The 22,519-nt window shown below is 39.2% G+C and overlaps 3 protein-coding genes across 4 annotated transcripts; 1 reads left to right on the top strand and 2 right to left on the bottom strand.

Annotated features, from left to right (window-relative positions):
- Nucleotides 1–832: 832 nt before the first annotated feature.
- On the bottom strand, nucleotides 833–2,793 carry kiss2 (kisspeptin 2). The gene is made up of 2 exons (XM_039599109.1): nucleotides 2,497–2,793; nucleotides 833–1,271 (listed from the first exon to the last, which is right to left on the bottom strand). The coding sequence occupies exons 1-2, from the start codon at nucleotides 2,606–2,608 to the stop codon at nucleotides 1,009–1,011; spliced, it is 375 nt and encodes a 124-aa protein (XP_039455043.1). The 5' UTR covers nucleotides 2,609–2,793; the 3' UTR covers nucleotides 833–1,008.
- A 1,674-nt stretch (nucleotides 2,794–4,467) lies between these two features.
- Nucleotides 4,468–18,625, top strand: gys2 (glycogen synthase 2). 2 transcript variants are annotated; one of them, XR_004199566.2, is made up of 17 exons: nucleotides 4,468–5,247; nucleotides 8,042–8,223; nucleotides 8,979–9,170; nucleotides 9,297–9,482; nucleotides 11,112–11,256; nucleotides 11,751–11,868; nucleotides 11,966–12,086; nucleotides 12,170–12,276; nucleotides 13,167–13,226; nucleotides 13,322–13,400; nucleotides 14,674–14,787; nucleotides 15,017–15,143; nucleotides 15,621–15,716; nucleotides 15,804–15,967; nucleotides 16,565–16,645; nucleotides 17,440–17,537; nucleotides 18,076–18,216. XR_004199566.2 is itself a non-coding variant. In XM_031741646.2 (16 exons), exons 1-16 carry the CDS (start codon nucleotides 5,124–5,126, stop codon nucleotides 18,292–18,294), a joined length of 2,115 nt encoding a protein of 704 aa, XP_031597506.1. In that variant the 5' UTR covers nucleotides 4,469–5,123; the 3' UTR covers nucleotides 18,295–18,625. The 2 variants fall into 2 exon arrangements, 1 of the variants encoding a protein (XP_031597506.1); XM_031741646.2 differs by lacking the exon at nucleotides 17,440–17,537 and having other exon boundaries at nucleotides 4,469–5,247; nucleotides 18,076–18,625.
- A 1,648-nt stretch (nucleotides 18,626–20,273) lies between these two features.
- Nucleotides 20,274–22,299, bottom strand: spx (spexin hormone). Its single transcript, XM_031741674.1, has 6 exons — nucleotides 22,294–22,299; nucleotides 21,719–21,802; nucleotides 21,532–21,589; nucleotides 21,343–21,405; nucleotides 20,912–20,998; nucleotides 20,274–20,338 (listed from the first exon to the last, which is right to left on the bottom strand). The coding sequence occupies exons 1-6, from the start codon at nucleotides 22,297–22,299 to the stop codon at nucleotides 20,274–20,276; spliced, it is 363 nt and encodes a 120-aa protein (XP_031597534.1).
- Between the last annotated feature and the right edge of the window lie 220 nt (nucleotides 22,300–22,519).

The following is a 22,519-nucleotide window of genomic DNA, read 5'->3' as shown; positions in this document are numbered from 1 at the left end:
AAAACATTACAAAATTTTATTATTATTGTTATTAGTAAGAGGAAATAATTAATAAAAACAAACTACCACTGAAGCTAACAGAAACTAAACTAAAACTGCTCAAACATTAAAAAAAAAAGACTAAACTGAAACAATTAAACTCCCTCTGGAAAGTAAATGAAACCAAACTGAATAATTTTTTTTTTTAAAGGAACTAAAAATAAAAAGTAATTTGAAACTAGAAAACTAGAATAACTCAAACCGTCAATTATTGACTTGAAATGCAGAAGAGAAAAAACAAGTACAACAAGTATATAACTATGGAACAAATGATAAGAGGGTTACCTCAATGTCAACTTTTTTTGTATCTTTTTTTTAATAGCTTTTTTTTTTTTTTTTTTTTTTTTTTAAATATATGGTATAATTTAATTTTGGTACCTTGCCATGTTTGTTATTGTTCTTAGTGTCTTGGAGTGACTGTGACCACCTAATTTGCTCTGGTGTTAATAAAATATTCTGATTCTGATTACCTAAAACCGTAGTCATAGAGAATCTCAAGGGTCAAAGATAGATGTTTTCAAAGGTTATTTCTACTTATGATCCAGTAATAAGAATATATTGAATAGAGTCACAGAAGCGCTTTGACCTGGCTTGATTCATTCAGCATTTTTTTTTTTACAATTCTACTAAACACATGTGACTATTTTCCCTGTCATTATTTAGTTTGCAGTGCCCTCTTGTGACTGCAGTCAATTAAATCGCTTCATTTTTACACTACTACTAAGGATCTCCTCATATAACTCATCAGATTATTAAGACGAGACACAGGACAAAAGGTGCTCTCTAAAAGTATTTTATTTACATAGTTCTCTCCATTGTAGCATCTGAAAATTATTTTACATTAAAGATAGGTGCAAAAGTTTTAATCAGGGAAACCTTTTTTTCTGAAATAAAGAGTTTTAAGAACACTGCTGTCACAGTTTGACTTTCCAAACAAATAACATAATTCCCCAGAGGAAGTCTTCTGTTTCAGGTGGGTACCTCCAGTTCTCGCAAGAACAGAGAGAAGGGTGAAAACTTTTTTGTTCTGGCTCTTTTAACAGCTCTTCTGTAAATGTAGCCGTTGTAGCGTTTCCCAAAGCGAAGGCTGAGAGGGTTGTAGTTGAAATTACTTCTGCGATCATTGCAAAGGAGCTGCCTCTGGTCCTCATTCTCTCTCAGGGAAAAGCAGAGGCTGGGATCCTCTGCCAGGAAGTCGCCTGCTGTTCTCCTGAATGCAGAGGACACTGCTCCTGAAGGCAAACCCCAGATACATCAGTCCACAACTGGAAATACACAAACACTGCAGAGTACGGGCAGCTGCAGCCTGCTACATGATCTACTGAATCATTCATCACCACTCTGCATTTTAGGAGAAACACCCACCCACACACACACACACACACACACACAGTGTTTTTTTCGTTTATTTTAGTTTGACATGTATTTTTGTCAAAAAAAAGAGGATTTTATGCCCATGAAATATCTATGTGTCAATTATTTTTATACCAAATTATGGGTTTATTACATTTTTAGTTTCATATGAGAATTAATACAGTGAATTATAACATCATAATTTTCACTTTCACATTAAAGGAGCCACAGGAGTCAACAAAGCCTTGAAAGTTGATTCAGATATTTCATATGGATACCCTGACTATTACTGATTATGTCCAAATCCTCTGCAAATCCATGCATCACAAGGAAAATACAGTCCTAATGATAGAAAGACTGTATATTGCTTTCATAATGATGAGAGAACAGGAAGGAGGCTCAGCGCTCCATCCTACAGCTACAGTTTCTCAAACTTTCCTGCCCCACTTCAGAAGATAGAAACTGTTCAGATCTCACAATTTTTAATATCAGCATTTTGAACAAGCCTTAACATGTTCCTTTGAGTTTATTTTGTCTGCAAAAGTCATATTCATTTGATTTAGTTTTACTCCGCATTGTTCTCCTGGTCATCGGTGCAGTGGGGCCTGCAACACTGTTTGAGAAGAACTGCATTACAGCAAGATAGTGTGCCGAAGTATTACGAGAAAGGAACAGGCACAAGCTGCAGACATAAACCCATCAAGCTGCTTTGGCATGAAGTAGAAAGAAGGCTAAAAGCAAAACAACCTAAAAGTGCAGCAGATTAGTGGGAACAAAAAGTATTTACATTAGAATCAGTATATCTATAGCAGGCTCAGCTTCTGATTGATTGAAAAATTTTGATTCAATTTAGGGCTGAGAATTTCACGATTTTTTTTGCACCCCTCTAGCCTGTATTCTGAGACATGAAACTATAAATTTTTTATAGTTTTTTTTTATATACTCTTTATTTTTAGTGTAAATTCCAAATTCACAAAGCCTATAAAAACCTAACTGGCTGCAACTGTGTTGCTGACACGTTTCCTGTCTGTATTAATAGTGCTAAATGAATAGCATAATTCTGTAATAAATAAAAAATAAAAAATATGAGACTTCAGTAGCCACCTGTTGCATGTGTTCTCTGTGCAGGGTCGACTCCTGGCAGAGCTGCTCCCACACTCCCTCCATCCTGGATAGCAATGAGAGCGCAAACCACAGCCAAAGCCAGTAGTCTCATCTTTCAGCACCAGATCCAAAAATTGTTTGTCTACTCAGCCTTCCCTCCATTGAAAGCTGTTTTATCTCTCCACCAGGTGACCGCCTGCGCCGCTTGGCTGACAGCCAATCACAGTGCGTGTATCTGTCCTGTAAATTGTAGAGCTGACTGACGGTGCTCAAGTCATTTATCAGCTCTTCGACGAAATGCTGAGAACATCATTGAATACAAAAAAAACTATGCTGCATAAAAAAACAGAGTCAATCAAAAACCTGGAGCGGCAATGCGGAATGAGTCGTCGCTATAAAAATATTCTAGTTTTATCATTCTTTTTTCTGGGACAACTAGTACAGTGCAAAAGTCTTTAGCCACCCCTCATTTCTCTATGTTTTGCTTCCAGTGAATCTTTTGTAAATTTTTAAAGTGGTCTTGATCACTAGTTCTGCAGCTTCGTGAAGGGTTTTCAAAGTCTGTATTTGCTACTTTTTCACTCATTTTTTGTACAGCTCTTGTATGTGATCCTTTTTTCTTTCTTTTTTTTTCTTTTCTTGTTAAACACTTAACACGGACCCGAGTCATTTAAGCATAAAAAAACCACACATAACTGTATGGATCAATGACTGTAGAAAACATGGACGACCTAACAGCTCCCCAAAATGAAGCCAGAACGTCTCTATCGCCCCCTGGTGTCTGGCTGCAGTATAGGTCACCCCCCCAAGTCGGATGGGACAGTGTTTCTGACTACACCCACACATCCTCCTGGGTTTATCCAGTCCTTGGCCACCATCCTTCCGCTTAGCATACAGTCTGAGGGTGCTGGATTTGAGGTAAAACCCTCCATGCATACTCCAAGAAATACTGACTTTATCATCACCCACCTACTTTCTTTTAAATAAATAAATAAATGTTCCATTATTTACTATACCAGAAAAGAGAGGGGGGACCCCCCCTCCAAAAAAATAAAATAAATAAAAATAAATAAATAAAATAAAATGTATAAGGGACATTTGCAACACTCGGGTCAGAAAAAGCACACGTAACATCATCAAGGACCACACCCACCCACAGCACACACTGTTCACACTCCTGTCATCTGCTACAGGTGTGTGAAAGCGAGGACAATCCACAGGCCATCGGGCTACTGACCCTAACCCTAACAGTTTTTTTTTCCATAGAAGAGGCACCTAAAAGCTGAAGGGTCTGCTTACCATTGTATATGAAAGAGGAAAGAAGTTGCACAGAGGTGTGTAAGACTGCAGCTCTGCTTCATGGGCCCAACTATGGATAGGTACACATTGGGTGGAAATGAAAGTACTCCATTCAAAGTGGGATGGATGCTGTCTCACCTAACAACACCAGTTTTTTCCCAGACAGTTTCCCAGTTATTTGTAAAGCCCACATTGTTTTTTGCAGTGCAGTGATTAGCAGTGTTCCCTCATAGGAAGAATATTCCACGCTCTAATCAAAACCAAGGAGTATGTTCTCCTGGTGCTATGTGGATTTCCACATAGCACCAGGAGAACATACTCCACATAGAGGTATGGTTAAATATGGCTTGTAGAGAAGAGGACTACATAAACCAGTCAGCCAGTGTAAGAGCTCATTGAGGTCTGCAAAGAGTCTCAATTAGATACAAATTATTTTGCAGATTTAGATTTTTGCATTTATTGGTTTTAGAAATTCAGATTACAAAATTATTCCTTATTACAAACTATAACAAAAAAAATAGTCTTAATTAGGTAAGAATAGTTATCTAATTAACTACAGGTAGGTTTGTGGTAGTGGGCTGAGGTTTCTGGTTTAAGGAGAGAAGTGTCAGATTGGCACAAGCTGCTGCACCTTTGCTAATCAGCTCTGCCTTGTTAAGCAGCAGCAGGGTGGTTCCTCATGGAGCTCTCCCACAGGCTGTTCAGGACATGTGCATGCTAGCTAATATAGTTGACTCTGGAGTGAAAAGCTTCCATTGATATAATCTGTGACTTCTCTGGAGCTTGACAGTACTAAGGGGAGAAAACAGGCTTTATGCTGGGTTTTTTGGGTTTTTTTTTTTTTTTTTTTTGCGTGAGCACAGAAATTTCTCTGTACATGACCAGCAATTTGTAGAATCCTTATTTGGTTGTATTAAGTGGAATGTAAAGGTGTTTTTCAGTATCTGCTCTAAAAACAACACTTTTAATCTAACATGCAGTCAGCCTAAAGCAGTGATCAGTTTAGGCCTTTACTCCTCAGAGAGATAAATAAAATAAATGAATAGTAAGACTGCCCACACAGCTGCAGTTTGTTTTATCACACGCAACCCCAAAACCAAACCTTTCACCCTGACATGATTATGGAAGGTAGGCGGGGTGGAAGTGCTTTGCCCTCGTGACTTTTTTTTTTTTTTTTTTTTTTTTTTTTTAAACTAAGTGTTGTCTTTGCCTTCGGAGAGGAAAGTTCTTTCTGGCCTCCAGCCACAACAGGTTCGAAGGTCTTCCATTCAGACTAAGCGGAGCTTCTTCCCAACAGTGACGTTTGTTGGACCCCCAGAAACTGTAAGATGCCGCTGTCCCGTTCGCTTTCCATGACATCCCTGACCGGGGTGCTGCCGCCCTGGGAGGAGGACGAGCTGCCTGTGGAGGACCTGCTGCTCTTCGAAGTATCCTGGGAGGTCACCAACAAAGGTCAGTTTCATCAGAACTGTATTACTTATATTTCCAGTTCGTACAGTGAAACACTGGATGTATCTTTGCAGTATGTATTTCATTTGAATCAGTTAGGTCATATTAATGTGTTTGAGTCAACACATTTCAGTGTGCGTGTGTATATATTTGTTTTTTTTAAAGACTCTTGTAGCTAGAAAAACAATATACAGAATGTATAAATATCTATGAATCAAAGGAATTTAAAAAAAACTTCTAAAACCACAATGAACAGTAACAAATGTGTATCTTTAAAGTATCAGTATTTCAGTTTAAACATCACTTTAATTTGTGTCTGTAATAGCATACATGACAAGTTTGTTTTAAAAAAATCTTCTGTCTGTTAATATTAGTAATATTTTATGAAAGAGTGACTCTTTGCCCTTTGAAGAGCAAATATTGAAATACACTGAGTGTGCTCCCTCTGAAGAGTTAAACATTAAGCTGCAGATAAATTCTTGATGCTCATGTAGTGTCCTAAACACAAAAAAGATGAAATGACTGAATAGTGAATTGGTTTGCATGTGGACAGCAGGTGTCATGTTACAGTACTAATTGTGGCTTTAGCCTCGAATCACTGAGAACATTTTATGCATATTAAAGATGTGGAAATTTCTGCTGCCTGGATACGGAAACTGCCAGCTTTTTTTTATTTTTATTTTTTTTTTAAATGTGACACTTGCAGATTTTTATGTTGTTCAATTACCTTTTTAATTTCAAGTTAATGAATCTAAAAATAAATAATAATTTGAACATTAAGGTTCAGAGGTTATCACGCACTCTGCTGTTTTCGCTCGCTTTACTGTTTATATAATCCCTGCTCTCTGATGCAGCTCAGACGTCATTCTCCACTAAATGTTTTGGTGATAATATCAGTATTTGTCTTTATGCTGTCTAGTGAGACTGAAAAACATTACCACATGTGCTTTGACCCCTACAAAGCAGAAATTTTGTGTCTGCTACAAATGGCATCAGCTCCTGGTCAAAATGGATTTGTATAAAAGATCTGTTAAAGCATTTGATAGCCCCTGACTATTTTCAGTGATTTAGTGTTTGACTAAATGACTTAACAGCTGATGATAATATATGTAGGTATATTTTCTCTTTTGTGAAAATCTGGATTTTTGTCTCAGCACATAATAAAACGTTATTCAACAAAAGTAAACCAAAAGGCAAAAACACTGTATAGAAAAACTAGGAACATCTTTCTTCCATAGGAATTAGGAGACTAAAAAGCAGCCAGTTGCTGCTACTGCATTTGATTAACTGATCAGGAAATGTGAACAGCTATAGAAGTAGCAGTTGTTTAATTATCATTCAGGTGTCTATTAACCTAATGCCAATGAAGATGGAAATCAAAATTATGAGGAAGCAATTTTTGTTGCCCTTCAGCCTGGAAAGGGTTATAAGGCTGCTCCTTGAGCAATTTGAAACGAGTCATTCTGCAGAGAGAGCATTCACAAGTCAAAGCATTCAAAACAGTTTTCAGTCTTAACCAGAAGTTGACATTCCAGCAAATTCACCCCAATGATACTCAGAAACTTAACCCTCTGGGGTTTAATTGGCTGTTTTTCAATACTTTTGATTTTACCTTGTATATTTCACATTTTAAAACTGTTTACCTTGCCTTGTTTAAAATAATTCTTGTCAGCACTCCCTGTTTGATTTGTTTTGTTTTTTTTCTTTTCATTTTGACGTACTGTATTACCACAAAAATCTAAAATCACACAAATAATATAATCAGGTTAGGAAAAGTTACTTTTTTTTTTTTTTTTTTTTTTTAAACTGCGAAACCTACAAACATGTTTAACAAATCATTTTCATAACTTGAAATGCAGATATAAATTGTAAATTGAACAACAATTATGCACAAGTTTTGCAAACGTTATATGGAACTACTTTCCTAACAAATCTAGCCAAGGCTTCAGGCGTTTTTCTTTTTTTTTTCTTCTTTTTTTTTAATACAAGCATTTAAAGCTATTTACAGAATAATCAGGTGTTCTGCATCAAATAGTTAAACGGCGATTTTTAACGCCTTTTTTTAACCAGACGTGTTAGGAAAAGTGGCGATTTACGGCACTATTGGCTTACCACAGTTTAAAAAAAACAACTTTTTAACCGTTTCTTTCGGGACTAAACGTGTCGATAGCTTTCAGAAAACTTATAACTCTGGTTTTACGTGACCTATCACACAATTTAAAAACTGGTATATAGTTTGAAGTCCGCACTTTCAAAAGAAGTTGCTGAAGACTCGTGGCTGCATCTTCTTGCTATGCTGTCTTAAATCGATCATGTGATTTGGACCCCAGAGGGTTAACCCCCCACCAGGCCTCAGCATGTTAAAATTCATGACAGTCCAATTATAGAAAAAGTCATCAGGTATGGCTTGTTTGGAAGGGCTGTATGATCAAACTGTTTCTACTGTTACCACTACTATTGTTGTTTCCTTGTGGACATCTAGTTTTCCAAAACACCATAATACTGAGTATTATCTTGTGAGCAATCAAAATACTCAGACTTTAATAACGTCAAGCTGTGACAGAAGTCATTCTTTACGTGCATTTAAAAAAAAAAAAAAAATTCAATTGTAATTCTAATTTGTTGGAATGTGGAGACCATGATGCCACCAAACACTGACAATCTTTATTTTTATTTTTTTCCCAGTCTGGTTCCTATTGGACTTCTTACAAGAATTTTAAAAGAAAAGTCAAGTCAAAAGTTTGAAACACTTTGCAGTGACTTCAGGTCTTTTCACTTGCCCTGTGTGTCACTATAGTTGGGGGAATCTACACAGTTATCCAGACCAAGGCTAAGATCACTGTGGATGAATGGGGAGACAACTACTACATGATGGGGCCCTACTTCGAGCACAACTTCAAGACTCAGGTGGAGAGCTGTGAGCCACCAAATCCCGCCATCAGGAAGGCCATGGATGCGCTCATCCACAACGGCTGCCAGGTGAGGGATAGGAGAGGAAAAAGATTATCTGTGTAGCAGTTGACACACCAAAACCTACTGAGTTGACAGGCGTGCAATTTGCTTAACCATAAAGGGGGACTGGTGCGTCTGGGGATTTTCACCCATGAAATTAGTTATTCATCATTGTGAAATGATGAATATCACTGTCATACAGTTTGGGCTGCCCTGGATGTATGGTGTGTATGATGGGAATGATGTGATTGCATTGTGATTGCTGGATGAGGATGGTCACTGAATGGTATTTACACAGGAGGCTCAGATGCCAAATGCATGTTTTGCCACTAGAGGGTGCACATATGCTGATGAGGTAGTTGCAGATCATACTGTCAGAATACATTTCTTAAGGAGATAACAATTAGCATGACTTTAGTAAAAAGCTACACTAAAGCTGTGAGGCTCCTTGGAGATGTTTAAAAATGATGCCTAAGTCATATTGTCCAACTTTAAGAGCAGATAGAAAATGTGTTTGTAAGAACACAACTTGGCTGTATATTGCTATCATTCAAAAAAAACAACACAATATAGTGATCGCTTTATACTTCAAATGCATGCGTCCAAAATTTCTCTTAGCAAAGTGGATATAACCAGAACCTTCATAACGCCTACGCCCCAAGTGGGGTTAGGGTTAGGCTAACCTCAGGCTAAAACTGTTTCCACAAAACTGAATGCATATCCTGGGATAGCACTTAATTCTGAAAGTGTCCCTAATAAAACTGAACTTGTTCTTAATGCAGGTTCATTTTGGTCGCTGGCTGATTGAGGGCAGCCCCTATGTAATCCTGTTTGACATAGGCTCAGCAGCCTGGAACCTGGACCGCTGGAAAGGGGACCTTTGGGACACCTGCAACATCGGTCTGCCCTACCATGACCGAGAAGCCAATGACTCGCTCATTTTGGGCTCCCTTATTGCATGGTTCTTCAAAGAGGTGCATTATTAGTGAACCTAATTGTCTTGTTAGCTCCTATGCCGAGTTTTGGATTTAAAAACAACTCAATATGCATCGCTGAGATGGTTAGCATAAGTAAACATGGCAGCTTTCTTTTGTTTTTAGTTGACAGACCACCTTGGAGACAAACCTAATGTCATCAGTCACTTCCATGAATGGCAGGCAGGTCCTGGACTTATTCTCTCTCGCTCACGCAAAATTCCCATGGCGACAGTATTCACAACACATGCCACCCTGCTGGGAAGATACCTTTGTGCTGGGAACACTGACTTTTACAACAACCTGGACAAGGTGAGAGAACAAGAGAACTCCCCTATCAGGAAACGGATACCTGCACACATAGTAACAGTGTTTGTAGTTGGCCTATAACGGTCATGGATGCCAAGCCATTCCCTTCTTATGACTCTAGGTAAAATTACAGGCAGGACAATTTGTCAATGTTTTATTGTGAATCAGAGCTCAATCTTTACAGCTGATATGTTGTCTATAATGTACAAATTAAATTCATTACAAATCTATATCACATCGTTGAATTGGGTAGTAGTTTAATCCTTTTGACCCTAACAGAAGAAAAAAAATCAGTGTTTGTAAACCATATGGGCACTACAATAGGCATGAGATTTCAATAAACAAAAAAATCTGAGCATTTTTCTATATTGGTGCTGAGCAGAGTTGATTTAAATTCAATTTTATTTATATTATCAAATCACAATAGCAATCACTTTTATATTTCATATTGTAGGGCCTTTACCCTACAATATGAAATGCAAAAACTGAGTGAAGAAAAGAAGCCCACAGCATGCCGAGGCCTATTGCAGTGTAACTATGAAAACAAAAAGTTCTCATCTTAAGAGAGGATCTGTCTCCTGACATCCCACCTCCATCACAAACTATGCGTGCACGCACACACGCATGCCTATCTGCCTACAAAGATCAGCCATAAGATTTATGCTCATATTTAAAGGTTTAACTCTTTTAGGGCTACTTAGAGCATCATTAGTAATGTCGAGCTACATTTGGAGATGTCAATGCAATGTTTGTAATTGGCCACACAAGCTAAAGGTCAATGTGGAGCTAAAGGTTACTCCTTGACCGAATGGATAATTGACAGATGATTCTTAGGACCATCACTTATTCTGTCGATGGAATCTCGTTAACTGAGAGTCAGAAAATGCAGCCAATATGGTAAAACAAAGCAGGATCATTTTCAGACTTGCAGACTGTAAATGAACTTTAAAAGAGATTTTTTTTTAATTCATTTAATTGAATAAATGAGTTGTAGTATTTTGTTATGCTCTTGTTTATGCTCACAACTATGCCCCAAAGTCATAATTATACATACTGTTATAACTAAAACTTTTTTGGTCCCAAGAGGGAAGTTGAGATCTTGCTTTGTAGAATTAATGAGGATGCGGTGAACTAAAATGGTGCAGTCTCATCCTCATTTTTCAAGTATGAACCTTAATGTTTCAAGAGTCACACTTGCATCCACGCACAGCATAATTGTATATTTGTTTGTGTACCTCCCTCTGTTTTGTCTTATGTGTCGTATCGTTAGAGTACTTTGTTACAGATGAAGACCCAGCATGTCTGTCGGGGTCATCCTCACTTTTTTTTTTTTTTTTGGGGTCCCTTCTATTCTTCCACTTCTTCTGTCTTTTGCCACTCTACTCTCCACCCCCATCAACCCAAGCATTTTATCCACAAACAATAATGTGAATAATTAAAAAAAATTGTAACAAACAAAAGGAGCCCAGAGTCTACTTTTCTCATGGGAAAGCAAATATATTTGGTAAAACAAAGCATTTAGACAATTATTCTGCTGCTCTGGACAGGTTTAGAAAAATGCTTGATAATTAAAAATTGTTTTGTCTCCTAAAGTAAAATGAATGTTTTTCTTGGTGTGTGTGTGTGTGGTAGTTTAACATTGACAAGGAGGCTGGTGAGAGGCAGATCTACCACCGATACTGCCTAGAGAGAGCAGCAGTTCACTGTGCTCACGTCTTCACGACAGTCTCTCAGATCACTGCTGTGGAGGCCAACCACATGCTGCACAGGAAACCAGGTGGAAATTTTTCACTATACTGTTTCCACAAGAATGTAGTTTTGTTTAAGTTGTCCATTTGTTTTCTGACCAGCCATGCAAGGTTTTCACAAATCACACTACAGTCCTGTAGCTAAATACACATCATGATTGATTAATTTGTAGCGATAACTAGCAACAGTAACTTGAAGTAATCAGTTCCTGTATGATGTTCAGACAGTCAAACAATTTGCTCAAAGTGAAAAACTGGGTAATCCATCACATCTGTCTCTAAAATACTTGGACATACAACTGCAAGGTGCCCAGGACTTGGCTATAAAACAAGCCCTTCATCACCATACTGACATTTGGTATAAGATGGGGGGACTCTGAAATGGGAACATGACTGTATTCCATGGATTGATGGCAAAAATACCTTCTAGTTCGAAATAAAATTTTGAAGCTAAACGCAAAGTAATTTCTATATCACTGTCAACAGAAAATGGATAAAACCATCTTTTCCTATGTTGGTACAGATGTGGTCACCCCAAATGGGCTGAATGTGAAGAAGTTCTCAGCCATGCACGAGTTTCAAAACCTGCACTCCACCAACAAGTCCCAAATCCAAGAGTTTATCAGGGGACACTTCTATGGGTTTGTACCAAAAGTAGTTCTAGCATCTCTCAAAGTTTGTTGTACTCCATAAAATGAAATGACAATTTCATTTTATTAATCTTTATTATCTTGGTAGTCACCTGGACTTCAACTTGGATAAAACCCTCATCTTCTTCATTGCTGGGCGCTATGAGTTCTCAAACAAGGGAGCAGATATTTTCCTTGAATCACTGTCCAGACTGAACTACCTGCTGCGGGTAAGGCTATGTTTGTTTTGTGCCTTTTTGGTAGTGTTGTGTTGTACACATCAAATGGAAACCCATCCTCACCGTCTCTGCAGGTCCACCGAAATGATGTGACTGTCGTAGTTTTCTTCATCATGCCAGCGAAAACTAACAACTTCAATGTGGAATCACTGAAGGGGCAAGCAGTACGTAAACAGCTCTGGTACGTCCTGCTTTGCTTATTACTTATTAAATTTATTTATTTATACAGTGTTAAAGGAAGGCAAATTGAGATAATTGTCAGTTTATGCTCTGTCCCTTCTGCTGTAAAGTTTTAAAATTACATTTTAAGATATTTAACATGACACTTTAATGTGGAAATCTGTTGGGATTTTCTCCCTCACTGATCACTTGAGGAACTGCAGTTTTTGGCAGAATTGTAAATCCCAGAGGTTGTAGTGCATCTGCCCCCCAATTTAAAAGAATGCTATAAAGAACGGCACATGGATGGAGTCTGAAATAGAGCCTGGGAATTGCAGTACCTTCTAAGTCGTCTCTGCCATGTTGTTGCTCACGCACAAACGGAGGATGGATGCCAACAGGTAATGAGGAAGAAAATGCACTGAGGAATGAGACAAAGGAGTGTTGTTTGGAGAATTTATTTTTAGGAGCTACTGATGCTCAAGTTCCCTGAACTTTTCGTGTAGCTCTTCACCACCTGTTTGTGGTGATCACCTACACAACATTTATTGCTTCAAACTTGGGCTTATCGACCCTTCTGGGCAGCTACGACACATCAGACAAATCCAATCTTCACTTGTAGACAGCCTGGTATTGATCTGATTTGAAACACAAACCTGATTTAACTGCAGCCTGAACAAAGTGTTTACCTCCATTAGGAAGCTGTACTGAAAGACTCGTCATTATCCAACATTGATTTAAAAAAAATGTGTACTTTGCCAAGGTGGGCATGTTTCAGCAAAAATGCAACTTAGGAACTTTGCTCCTTCCCTGCTTTAACTCTTTAACTCTACATAATGATTTTCTGTTACTGTTGGTGCTTCAAACTAAGCAACAACTGCAGTGGTGATAGATTTCCTTTGCTTTTAACAGGGATACAGCTCATGCTGTTAAGGAGAAATTTGGTAGAAAGCTGTATGATGCTCTGTTAAAGTAAGTATTTCTACTTGCTAAGGTATTTGATGTTGATATCAAAGTGTTGTGTAAACTTGCAGATCAATGATGATCTGTACGTCTTCTATCATTAGAGGGCAGATCCCTGATCTCAACAACATTCTGGACCGAGATGACTTCACCATTATGAAGAGAGCCATCTACGCCACACAGGTGTGTAGGTGTGTGGGGTGTGTGTGGTTGGGGTGTGTGGGGTGTGTGTGGTTGGGGGGTGTGTGTGTGTGTGTGTGGGGTTGTGGGGAGACATGATTTAAAATCCCTGGAGATCAGAAAAAGGGCTCCTTTTGTAGTCTGCTGTTAACAGTATGGATAACATCGCAGGCTGTTGCCGTATTAGCAGAGAGTGCAGCACATACAGTTATTCAATTTTCAATTGAAATTTATTCATACAGCACCGAATCACAACAAGTCGCTTTAAGGTAGACCATACAATAATACATGCAGAGAAAAACCCAACAATCATATGACCCTCTATGAGCGAGCACTTTGGCGACAGTGGGAAGGAAAAACTCCCTTTTAACAGGAAGAAACCTCCAGCAGAACTAGGCTCGGGGAGGGGCGGGGCCATCTGCTGCAACTGGTTGGGGAGAGAGAAGGAAGACATGTTATCACGATAACATATGTACACTCCCACAGTAGATAATACGGCCTCATTCTACTAGCTTACCAGCTCAATGTCCTTGCTGCAGAGTGTCTTTTTGATAGTTGGATGATGTAACTCTGGACACTCATCATTTACAAACACAGCCAGACCCCCTCCCATCTTATTTCTGCTCTCCTTGGTTCTGTCAGCCTAGATTAGATGCAGATAAACATGGACTGTCTTACTTTCTGGTGTTAGTGTGGTTAATTGGATGGATAAGATGCCCTCTCTATAAGCCCACTGATGCCAGGGCCACGTTACTGTGAAGAATCTCACATTCCACATGATGATGGGTCTGTATCTTCTCTGGCTTCGATGCCCGATTCCAGATTCCTCCTAAGATCTGAGGGCAGCTCTGGACTAGAACAGAGTCCAGCTCCTGCCAAGGATTGTACCAGATCCAGACTATATCTAGTTGATATCTCTCAACCTCTCACAAGCTCAGGCTTCTATTCCACCAGAGGCGTGATGTTCCATTTCCCAATAGCCAGCCCTGATATCTGGAGACTGGACCACCGCCCGCCTGTAGGGCCTTTGAACGTTGCCTGCCACCCAATGTACCCAATGCCTATAGCGCCTTCTAACCCTAACCCGCAGGTGATGGGCCTACTGGAGGGAAACCAGTGTAGCTTCTTTGGGCTGCATCTGGCTGGGTCCCATTGCCTAAGGGCCAGGTCACCAGGCACTCCAAGATTTTTCTTTTTTAAATCACTCAGGGGTCAATTGAATTCCTCACTTTTGTTTATCTATCCTAATCACATACTTTAACCTCCTGGCTTGCAGAGGCACAGCCTCCCTCCAGTAACCACTCACAACATGCTGGACGACTCAACAGATCCCATCCTGTCCAACATCAGACGTGTTGGCCTCTTCAACTCCAGGAACGACCGTGTCAAGGTAGACAAAACATTGTCAACCATGTCAGGTGTGATAAGATCTCTCTCGATGGCGATATATATTAAAAAAGTAAAATAAAATGGAGAGATCTACTGTGACTACACAGTTGGTCTTTAATCTATTGACTTGTAGTTATTAAACAAACAAACTGGCTTAACTTTGATGTTTTAATGTGTGCTATGCTGCCAAATAAGGACATGGGCAACTCTTATCTGTGTCACCCTCTCAGGTTGTCTTCCACCCCGAGTTCCTGTCCTCGACTAGTCCTCTGCTGCCAATGGACTACGAGGATTTTGTCCGTGGTTGTAACCTTGGAGTGTTCCCTTCCTACTATGAACCATGGGGCTACACACCTGGTAGATTGACCATCCTCATATTGTAGCCAGGCATACATGTTTCTACACAAGTGCTTTATACTTCACCTGTGCATATTGTTTGGGGCTCAAATTTATTTCCATGGTTCAAAGACATGCTCCATAGGTTAATTTATGATTCTAAATTTCCTGAGGGTGTGAATGTTTGTCTGCCTCTAATATTAGCTAGGGTAATGCCCTTTACAACCTGTCCAGGGTGCACCCAAAGCACCCCTTGAATGAGGCAAGTGCCACAGGTTCACGCCAATGACTGCTGGGATAGGCTTAAAATATATATGGCTCTCTAAAATATAAAGACCCTTAAGTAAACCAACGATGCAAATTCAAAAAGTACATGTCCTATTTTAGGATCCTCAGAAGTAGTTAATTTCTTAAACTGATCAGTTCTCTGTCCAACCACTGCAGCTCCAATTCGTTGCTACTGTAATCATCTGAATGGTATTGTCTTCTGTTCTCCAGGTGAGTGTACTGTAATGGGCATTCCTAGCGTGACCACCAATTTGTCAGGTTTTGGTTGCTTCATGGAGGAGCATGTCTCGGACCCTGCTGCATATGGTGCGTGAGTGCATGCACACCCATGGGCACACAAACACTGTGAATTATGTGCGTTCATCCTTATGGATTATGTTTTGTCTCTGTCAGGTATCTATATAGTGGACCGACGCTTCCGTTCTGCTGAGGAGTCCTGCAACCAGCTAACTCAGTTCATGTTCAGTTTCTGCCAGCAGTCTCGGCGGCAGCGTATCATCCAGCGCAACCGAACTGAGAGGCTGTCTGACCTTCTGGACTGGAGATACCTGGGACGGGTCTGTTTCTGATTCTGAAGCCCTGAATAGTTATTTGATTAAAGTCAGAACAGGACATGAACAGAGAAAACGGGACTGTACTACTGAACTATGTTCTGGTTCAGCCAACAAATAATCAGATTTTATTAGTGCCTTTGCTGTTTACCAGATACAGGTATACAACAGTGAACAGCCATCTGCCAACTTTGGTTGCACTAGGCTATTCCACTTACACAAGTCAAATATAGGGCTACCATGCTGTGGTTCATGTGAACTGTGGTACAATGATTTTCCATTCTCCTTTTATACTGTGCCATGTATTGATCTCCTATATAGTTCACCCTCTCCTTGAACAGGATAACTTGTTGACCTCCAAGATGATTGCAAAACAAGCATACAAGATTTCATAATTGGTCCATATGTAAAACAAAGCATGCACCAACTTTAAGACTACTTTTGTCATTACTGAAGGATGTATTCTTAGCATGGTCAAGATTAACTAGAAGTGGTAGTTCAGACGGCCACATCGCAATCAGTGGAATACACTTTAAAAGTAACATTTCACATTTCATTGAAGTGTTTGTTCAGTTCTTGATGTATTTCTGACTTGTTTGACAGTTCTACATACATGCACGTCACCTGGCCCTTAGCAGAGCTTTCCCAGACAAGTTCAAGATGGATCCCATGGCCCCTCTGAAGGTAAGGAATCCTTTACAAGGGATTTGGATTATAATTGTGCACACAACTTTATGTCGAGGAAGTGTTGAGGAGAAAATAGAGCTTTGAAGTGATTTAAAGAGTTTACCGCCATTGGGGATTATTTTGCTACCTAGCTGTGATCCTGCGTTACTAAATTCTGTGTGGTTCTTGTACCAAACAAGTTGATGCCATCAGATCCTAATGATCAGCTGCCCTCATATCACATGTGAGAGAGTCTGACAGACTTGTTATGGTCCATGGAAACATCACTTGACCCTCTTCAGATTGTGGCATGTAGATTGATTGCGTCGTCGACTCTCATATTTGGTCTCTACATAAGCCTTGCTCCCATCTAGATGGTAACGGGTGCTTGCTGAGGGTCATCTTTTTTTATTTCTCAAGTTTAACACGATTCGGTCAGATTAAGAGACCTACAGGAAATGTTAGTAAACATCTCAGTTTGTCTAGTTAGGATCTCATGTATTACAGTCTGACAAACTGCAGTATGTGAGATAATGTTCAATACAGCAACTCCAAGGGGAACTTTGCTGCGTCCATTCTTGTTGACCTTGCACACATCACACTTAAAATTAGATGTAAAAATCCAGATCATGACATCGACAGAAATACTGATTTTTGTAGTGATTGGATATGTTGGTAACAAGAGGAGTACAGAGGACTGGTGGATCATTTTGTGGAGCAGAGAAATCCTCTGCTTCTGAATGTGAAAAAGACCAGAAAGGTGATGGATTTCTAAACGAAGATGGTGGCTACACGTCCCGTGTCTATCGTAGGACAAGATGCCGCTGTGGTGCAGGAGTTGACATCCAGATACTTCTACATTAAAAGGCTGAATTGGAAGACCAACACAGAGGCTGTATACAAGAAGGGGGTGAGCATCCTCTATTTCCTAAGGGAGCTGAGATACTTCAGTATGTGCAGCAAAGTGCTGGAGAATTTCTGTCAGTTTCTTATGGAGAGCAGAGTGGAGCTGGTGATGCCAACAGACTGAATAAACAGATTAGGAAGGCTAGTTCTGTGATTGGCTGCAAACTGGGAGTCTGAAATACTACAACTATATACTACTTGTTGTTGTTGTTGTTGTTGTTGTTGTTGTTCTTCTTCTTCTTCTTCTTGTTTCATCTCTTGATGAAGTCAACTGCTGTAACAAGAATTTCCTAAGTATTTAAAAGTGCTTTTTAAGTCTAATGTTTCTAAGGGATTATAAGATAAAAATGAGCATTTCATGGTTGTAGGCCAGCCTGCCAGCTTCCTCTTTACTTTTACCAGGTGAGCAGAGGAGCCTAATAGAGTTCACACACTAATCATAATTATACTATCCATTTCAACTTTAGATTAGTTTAGCAAATTCACAGATCTCTGTTTAGGAATTACTGACTTGCAGTAAGTGGGCTCATTTGTTTCCACAGACGGAGGGTTTCCGGTATCCACGGCCCTACTCAGTTCCACCCTCTCCTTCTGCCTCTATCCATTCCACGCCCCACCACAGTGATGTTGAGGATGAAGATGATGAACCCTATGATGAAGATAAGGAGGCCGAGAGGGACCGGATGAATATAAAATCTCCATTTGTGCTCAATGCTGTGCCAGAGGGCAAGAAGCAGCAACCAGGAGAGTCAAGAAACTGAAATGCTCCAGAATAGCTATGGCCTTTACAGATGGACGGACTTGACAGACAAATGTGTGCAGGGGGAAAAAAAAATCACTGCCTGGTTAGCACCTGCAGTCTACACCAGTAATGAAGACACCCCCCCCACATCGTCACCTTTTGTTAACAATTGCTACCCTTATTCTGCTGCCAGGCAATAAAGTCCACCCTGCATAACAAACTTTATATAAAGTTTGTAGAAAGTTCATCTGTCTTCAAATGTTAGCTTGCCAAAATAACTTTAGTCAAGCTGAGTCTGAAAATGCTAACTGAACATTACAGTTATTTAAAATAAACTTGAGTAGAATAAAGTGTGTGTCACAGGCTTTCCATTCATTTGTTTGCGCTTTGCATAAAGCGATAGAGGGTTGCTCTTTAGGAGCACTTTAGAATAAGCAATGCATTTGACACTGTAGCCTTCATTGGCACGGTGGTTAGCACTGTTGCCACACAGCAAGAAGGTCCTGAGTTCAATTCCACCATCAGGCCGGGGTCTTTCTGTGTGGAGTTTGCATGTTCTCCCCGTGTCTGCGTGGGTTCTCTCCGGGTACTCCGGCTTCCTCCCACCGTCCAAAGACATGCAGCTTGTGGGGATAGGTTAATTGGATAGTCCAAATTGCCACTAGGTGTGAATGTGTGAGTGAATGTGAGTGCGAATGCTTGTCTGTCTCTGTGTGTTGGCCCTGCGACAGATTGGCGACCTGTCTAGGGTGTACCCTGCCTCTCGCCCTATGATAGCTGGGATAGGCTCCAGCGCCCCCCGCGACCCTGAAAAGGATAAGCGGAAGTGAATGGATGGATAGATTACAGAATACATGCCCCAAATTATAGTTTGAGTAATATAACGAAATGCGTTACAATGTGAGTAACATATTCTGAATACTTAGGATTACTTAATATATTGTCATGCTTTTTACAACTACATCAAACAAATTCTGCAAATTTTTATTTTTTCTCTACCAATTGGCTGTTAATCCCAAATCTCCCTGAATAGACAGTAAATGGATTGTCTTAACAGTTTGCATTGCATGGTCAGATTTCGCCCATCACTTTCTTCTTTAAATGTGAAGTGGTAGTTGCATCATCCTATTGATTCCAATAGGATGTCACTTGTGCAGCAAGTCCAATCACAAAAATCACAGTCAGTGGATACTGAGACACATAGTTTACAGACGTAACCAACTTTCTGCAGAGTCAAATGCTGCAGACCTTCCAACTTCAACTCGGCCTTCAGATTGGGGAAAGCAAAACCCAAAAACAATGACATGAGACAAGGGACTGTCAAAGTAAAACAGGAAGTATAACACAGAAACGTGGACTTTACACTGAACAAAGGGAACACTGAAGCTCTCTATGCACTGTTCTTGAGCTAATCTGAAGGCCAAAAAGTTGAAGTTGGAAGGTCTGCAGCATTTGACTGCAAAAAATTGGTTACATCTGTAAACTGTGTGTCTCAGTATCCACTGACTCTTTCTGATTTTTATGATTGCACAAGTGACATCCTATTGGAATTAATAGGATGATGCAACTACCACTTCACATTTTCTCAAAGATGCTTTGCTTCACTCTGGACTGAAATGGTTGATTGTATGTTTTGAGTTTTTCCAAGGTAATCTTGTGGTCTAATATCGCAAGAATTCTGATATACTCTATTTTATTATTTATCATCACGTTTACACTTATATCTTTCCTTGAATTTCCAAGTAACCTAATTTCAGTTTTGCTTAAATTCTTGATTTATATTTTTGAAATCTCGAGCTTCTTGATTTTTGTTTTACAGTGACTGATTATATACCCGAAAAATAACACTGACCATAAAAGTAGAAAATATGCCCCAAACACACTTTCAATTAAACTCTTTTTATTAAAACATCACATTTCATATTTAGAGAATTTATATTTACAGCTTCCTTTTTCCACACAGAACAAATCAGAGGTTGTCTGGCAATGATACAAACATTAGAAATATTCTCTCTTCCACACTGGTAGCTCCTGGATATACACCTCATCTGCGTTTTCATCAGCTAGAAGAGAGGAACGGTAAATGAAAGTTTGAAATTGAGCAAAAAGAAGAACAAAACGCACACATTTTGAACTAAATATCACAAGATTTGAAATCCCTTGGTTTTTTTTTTTTTTTTTTTTTTCTTTCAATTGCCTTTTCACTACAATCTGAAGTTGATTCGAACGGGAACAAATTAGTTGCCTTTCAACCTCTTTTCTTAAGGCATAAAAGCAAATTTGTGTTGCAAAAACCCCTTCATAAAACTGCCATGAGACAGCCATGCTTCAACTCAAAGTCACTGGAAATAGACGGCACCATAGTTCCATAACTGGAACTCTAACACCTAACTCATCTGTTTTCTCACAGAGATATTAAAGGGCATCATTTTTTTTGTATATTTGGTGGGAGTACCCTATGACAGTGTACCGTATATGAGTTACCCAGTTTTAGAGATATCAGCTCTAGAAATATCTACCTTCTCTCAAAAACAGTTGAACCAGAGATTGGCCATAATGGCATCTTGTGATGCTCAAAGCATGAAAAACATAGATTTGGAAAACTTATAGCCCATAGGTCCAGATTCTGCTCTCACCTCCCTCTCTAGCCTGCTGTAGGAAATTAAGCAGAACAGTAGCAGCCTGGTCCACAGTCAGCTTCTCTGTGTTCTGACTACGAGTCTCTGACAATCGAGAAAACACAACACACAGTCCTAAAGGTGATTGCAGGTCAAGGTCCGCTGTGAAAACCACTTACTGTGTATAAACATAGAAAGTTTTTTTTCTTTTTAAATAATGAAAGTTAACCCTGTGAGTTCTAAGTCACCATCAGTGTTAACCATAAACTCTGTGCAATCAATGTTTTTTTTCCCCACACATATCAAAAACCATTTCCATTTTTTTCAAGAGGCTATTTTGCTTTCAAATTAGAGTTATGGTTATCACCAATGATGACTAAAGGTTCTTTACATTTTTTTAAAAAAAATTATTCATTTGTTATTACATTTTACAGGATACTTTATTGTACCTAGGTGAAGAGTGTCGTAGACATCTCCTTCTTTTCGGTCCTCTGAGATGAACCTTCTTCCCTCTGGAAAAATTTTTTTTAAAAAGAACTTTATTGGTTTATTTACATAACTAACTAAATAGATAAATTGTGACAGTAAATGTTTATCGTCACCCTGCTCCTATTATATGTCAGTAGCTAGATACATACGGGTGCCCTTGAGGTACAGCATAGCCTGCGGGGTCCAGTTTCTTCGCTGGAATGAGCCCTTTATAGAAGAAATAGTATTTGAAGCTCAAAGCTGGAGATATTTTTCCGACTTTAGCACACTGTCAGAATATGAATAATTGTTTTGGTAATCACAGGAAAAAAAAAATAAAAATCAAACCAGCCGTACCTTTGGCGTGCTCCATGACTGGGAGATAAATGTTGCCAGTAATAAAAGGGTGAGTACATACGCTATTGTGACGGTCTTCAAACCCTGCCAGCAAAAAAAGAAGATGATCAAATCATAATGTCATTAGCATCCTTCATCTTCCTCACAGACCGACTCACTCAGATATGTGCCTTTACGTTCACTTGAAGAAATCTTTAACAAATTAACTCAGTAACTGTGAAACCTCAGTGAAAAATGTGTATATAGAATATATCTGTGAATACAAAGAAAAAAGTGAACTGTTAATGAGGACATCTCCAAAATTACTTTAATATTTGCTGATTGATTCATCTTTTAGAAAGTGAAATATTAAAATGTTTCATTAAGATAACATTTTCCTAAATGATATTTTCGAGAAAGAATGCATTTCACTTTTTTGAGGATGCAAAAAGTCCAGATATTTAAAAAAAAAAAAAAAAAAAAAAAATTCCAATGAAATCTTTTTTTTCTTTTTGTTTTTTAAAGGAAAAGAGAGAAAAAAAGAAAAGAAATTTCTTCCATCAAAATACTGCAAACTTTTCATGCCTTCCACCTACCTTCATGGTATCACAGGTCCTGTAAGCCTGGCGCCTGCAGAGACAATGAGAGAGTAGAAGGTTCAGGGTAGCTGCTCGTGGTGTTTCCTCTGCCTCTACTTATATCCTCTGTGAACCTTCTGTGCTCTGTCAAGATGCTGCCAGCAATAGGTCATGCAAGTTTGATGGAAAGGGGGCGGTTAGGAGAGTGAATGAATTGTGCCACTAATCAATCCAGTTCCTTTCA

Source organism: Oreochromis aureus, linkage group 15 (assembly GCF_013358895.1).
Source record: "Oreochromis aureus strain Israel breed Guangdong linkage group 15, ZZ_aureus, whole genome shotgun sequence".
In the NCBI taxonomy this organism is placed as follows: domain Eukaryota; kingdom Metazoa; phylum Chordata; class Actinopteri; order Cichliformes; family Cichlidae; genus Oreochromis; species Oreochromis aureus.
The sequence above is the reverse complement of the archived record's forward strand: the minus strand, read 5'-3'. Positions and strand labels throughout refer to the sequence as shown.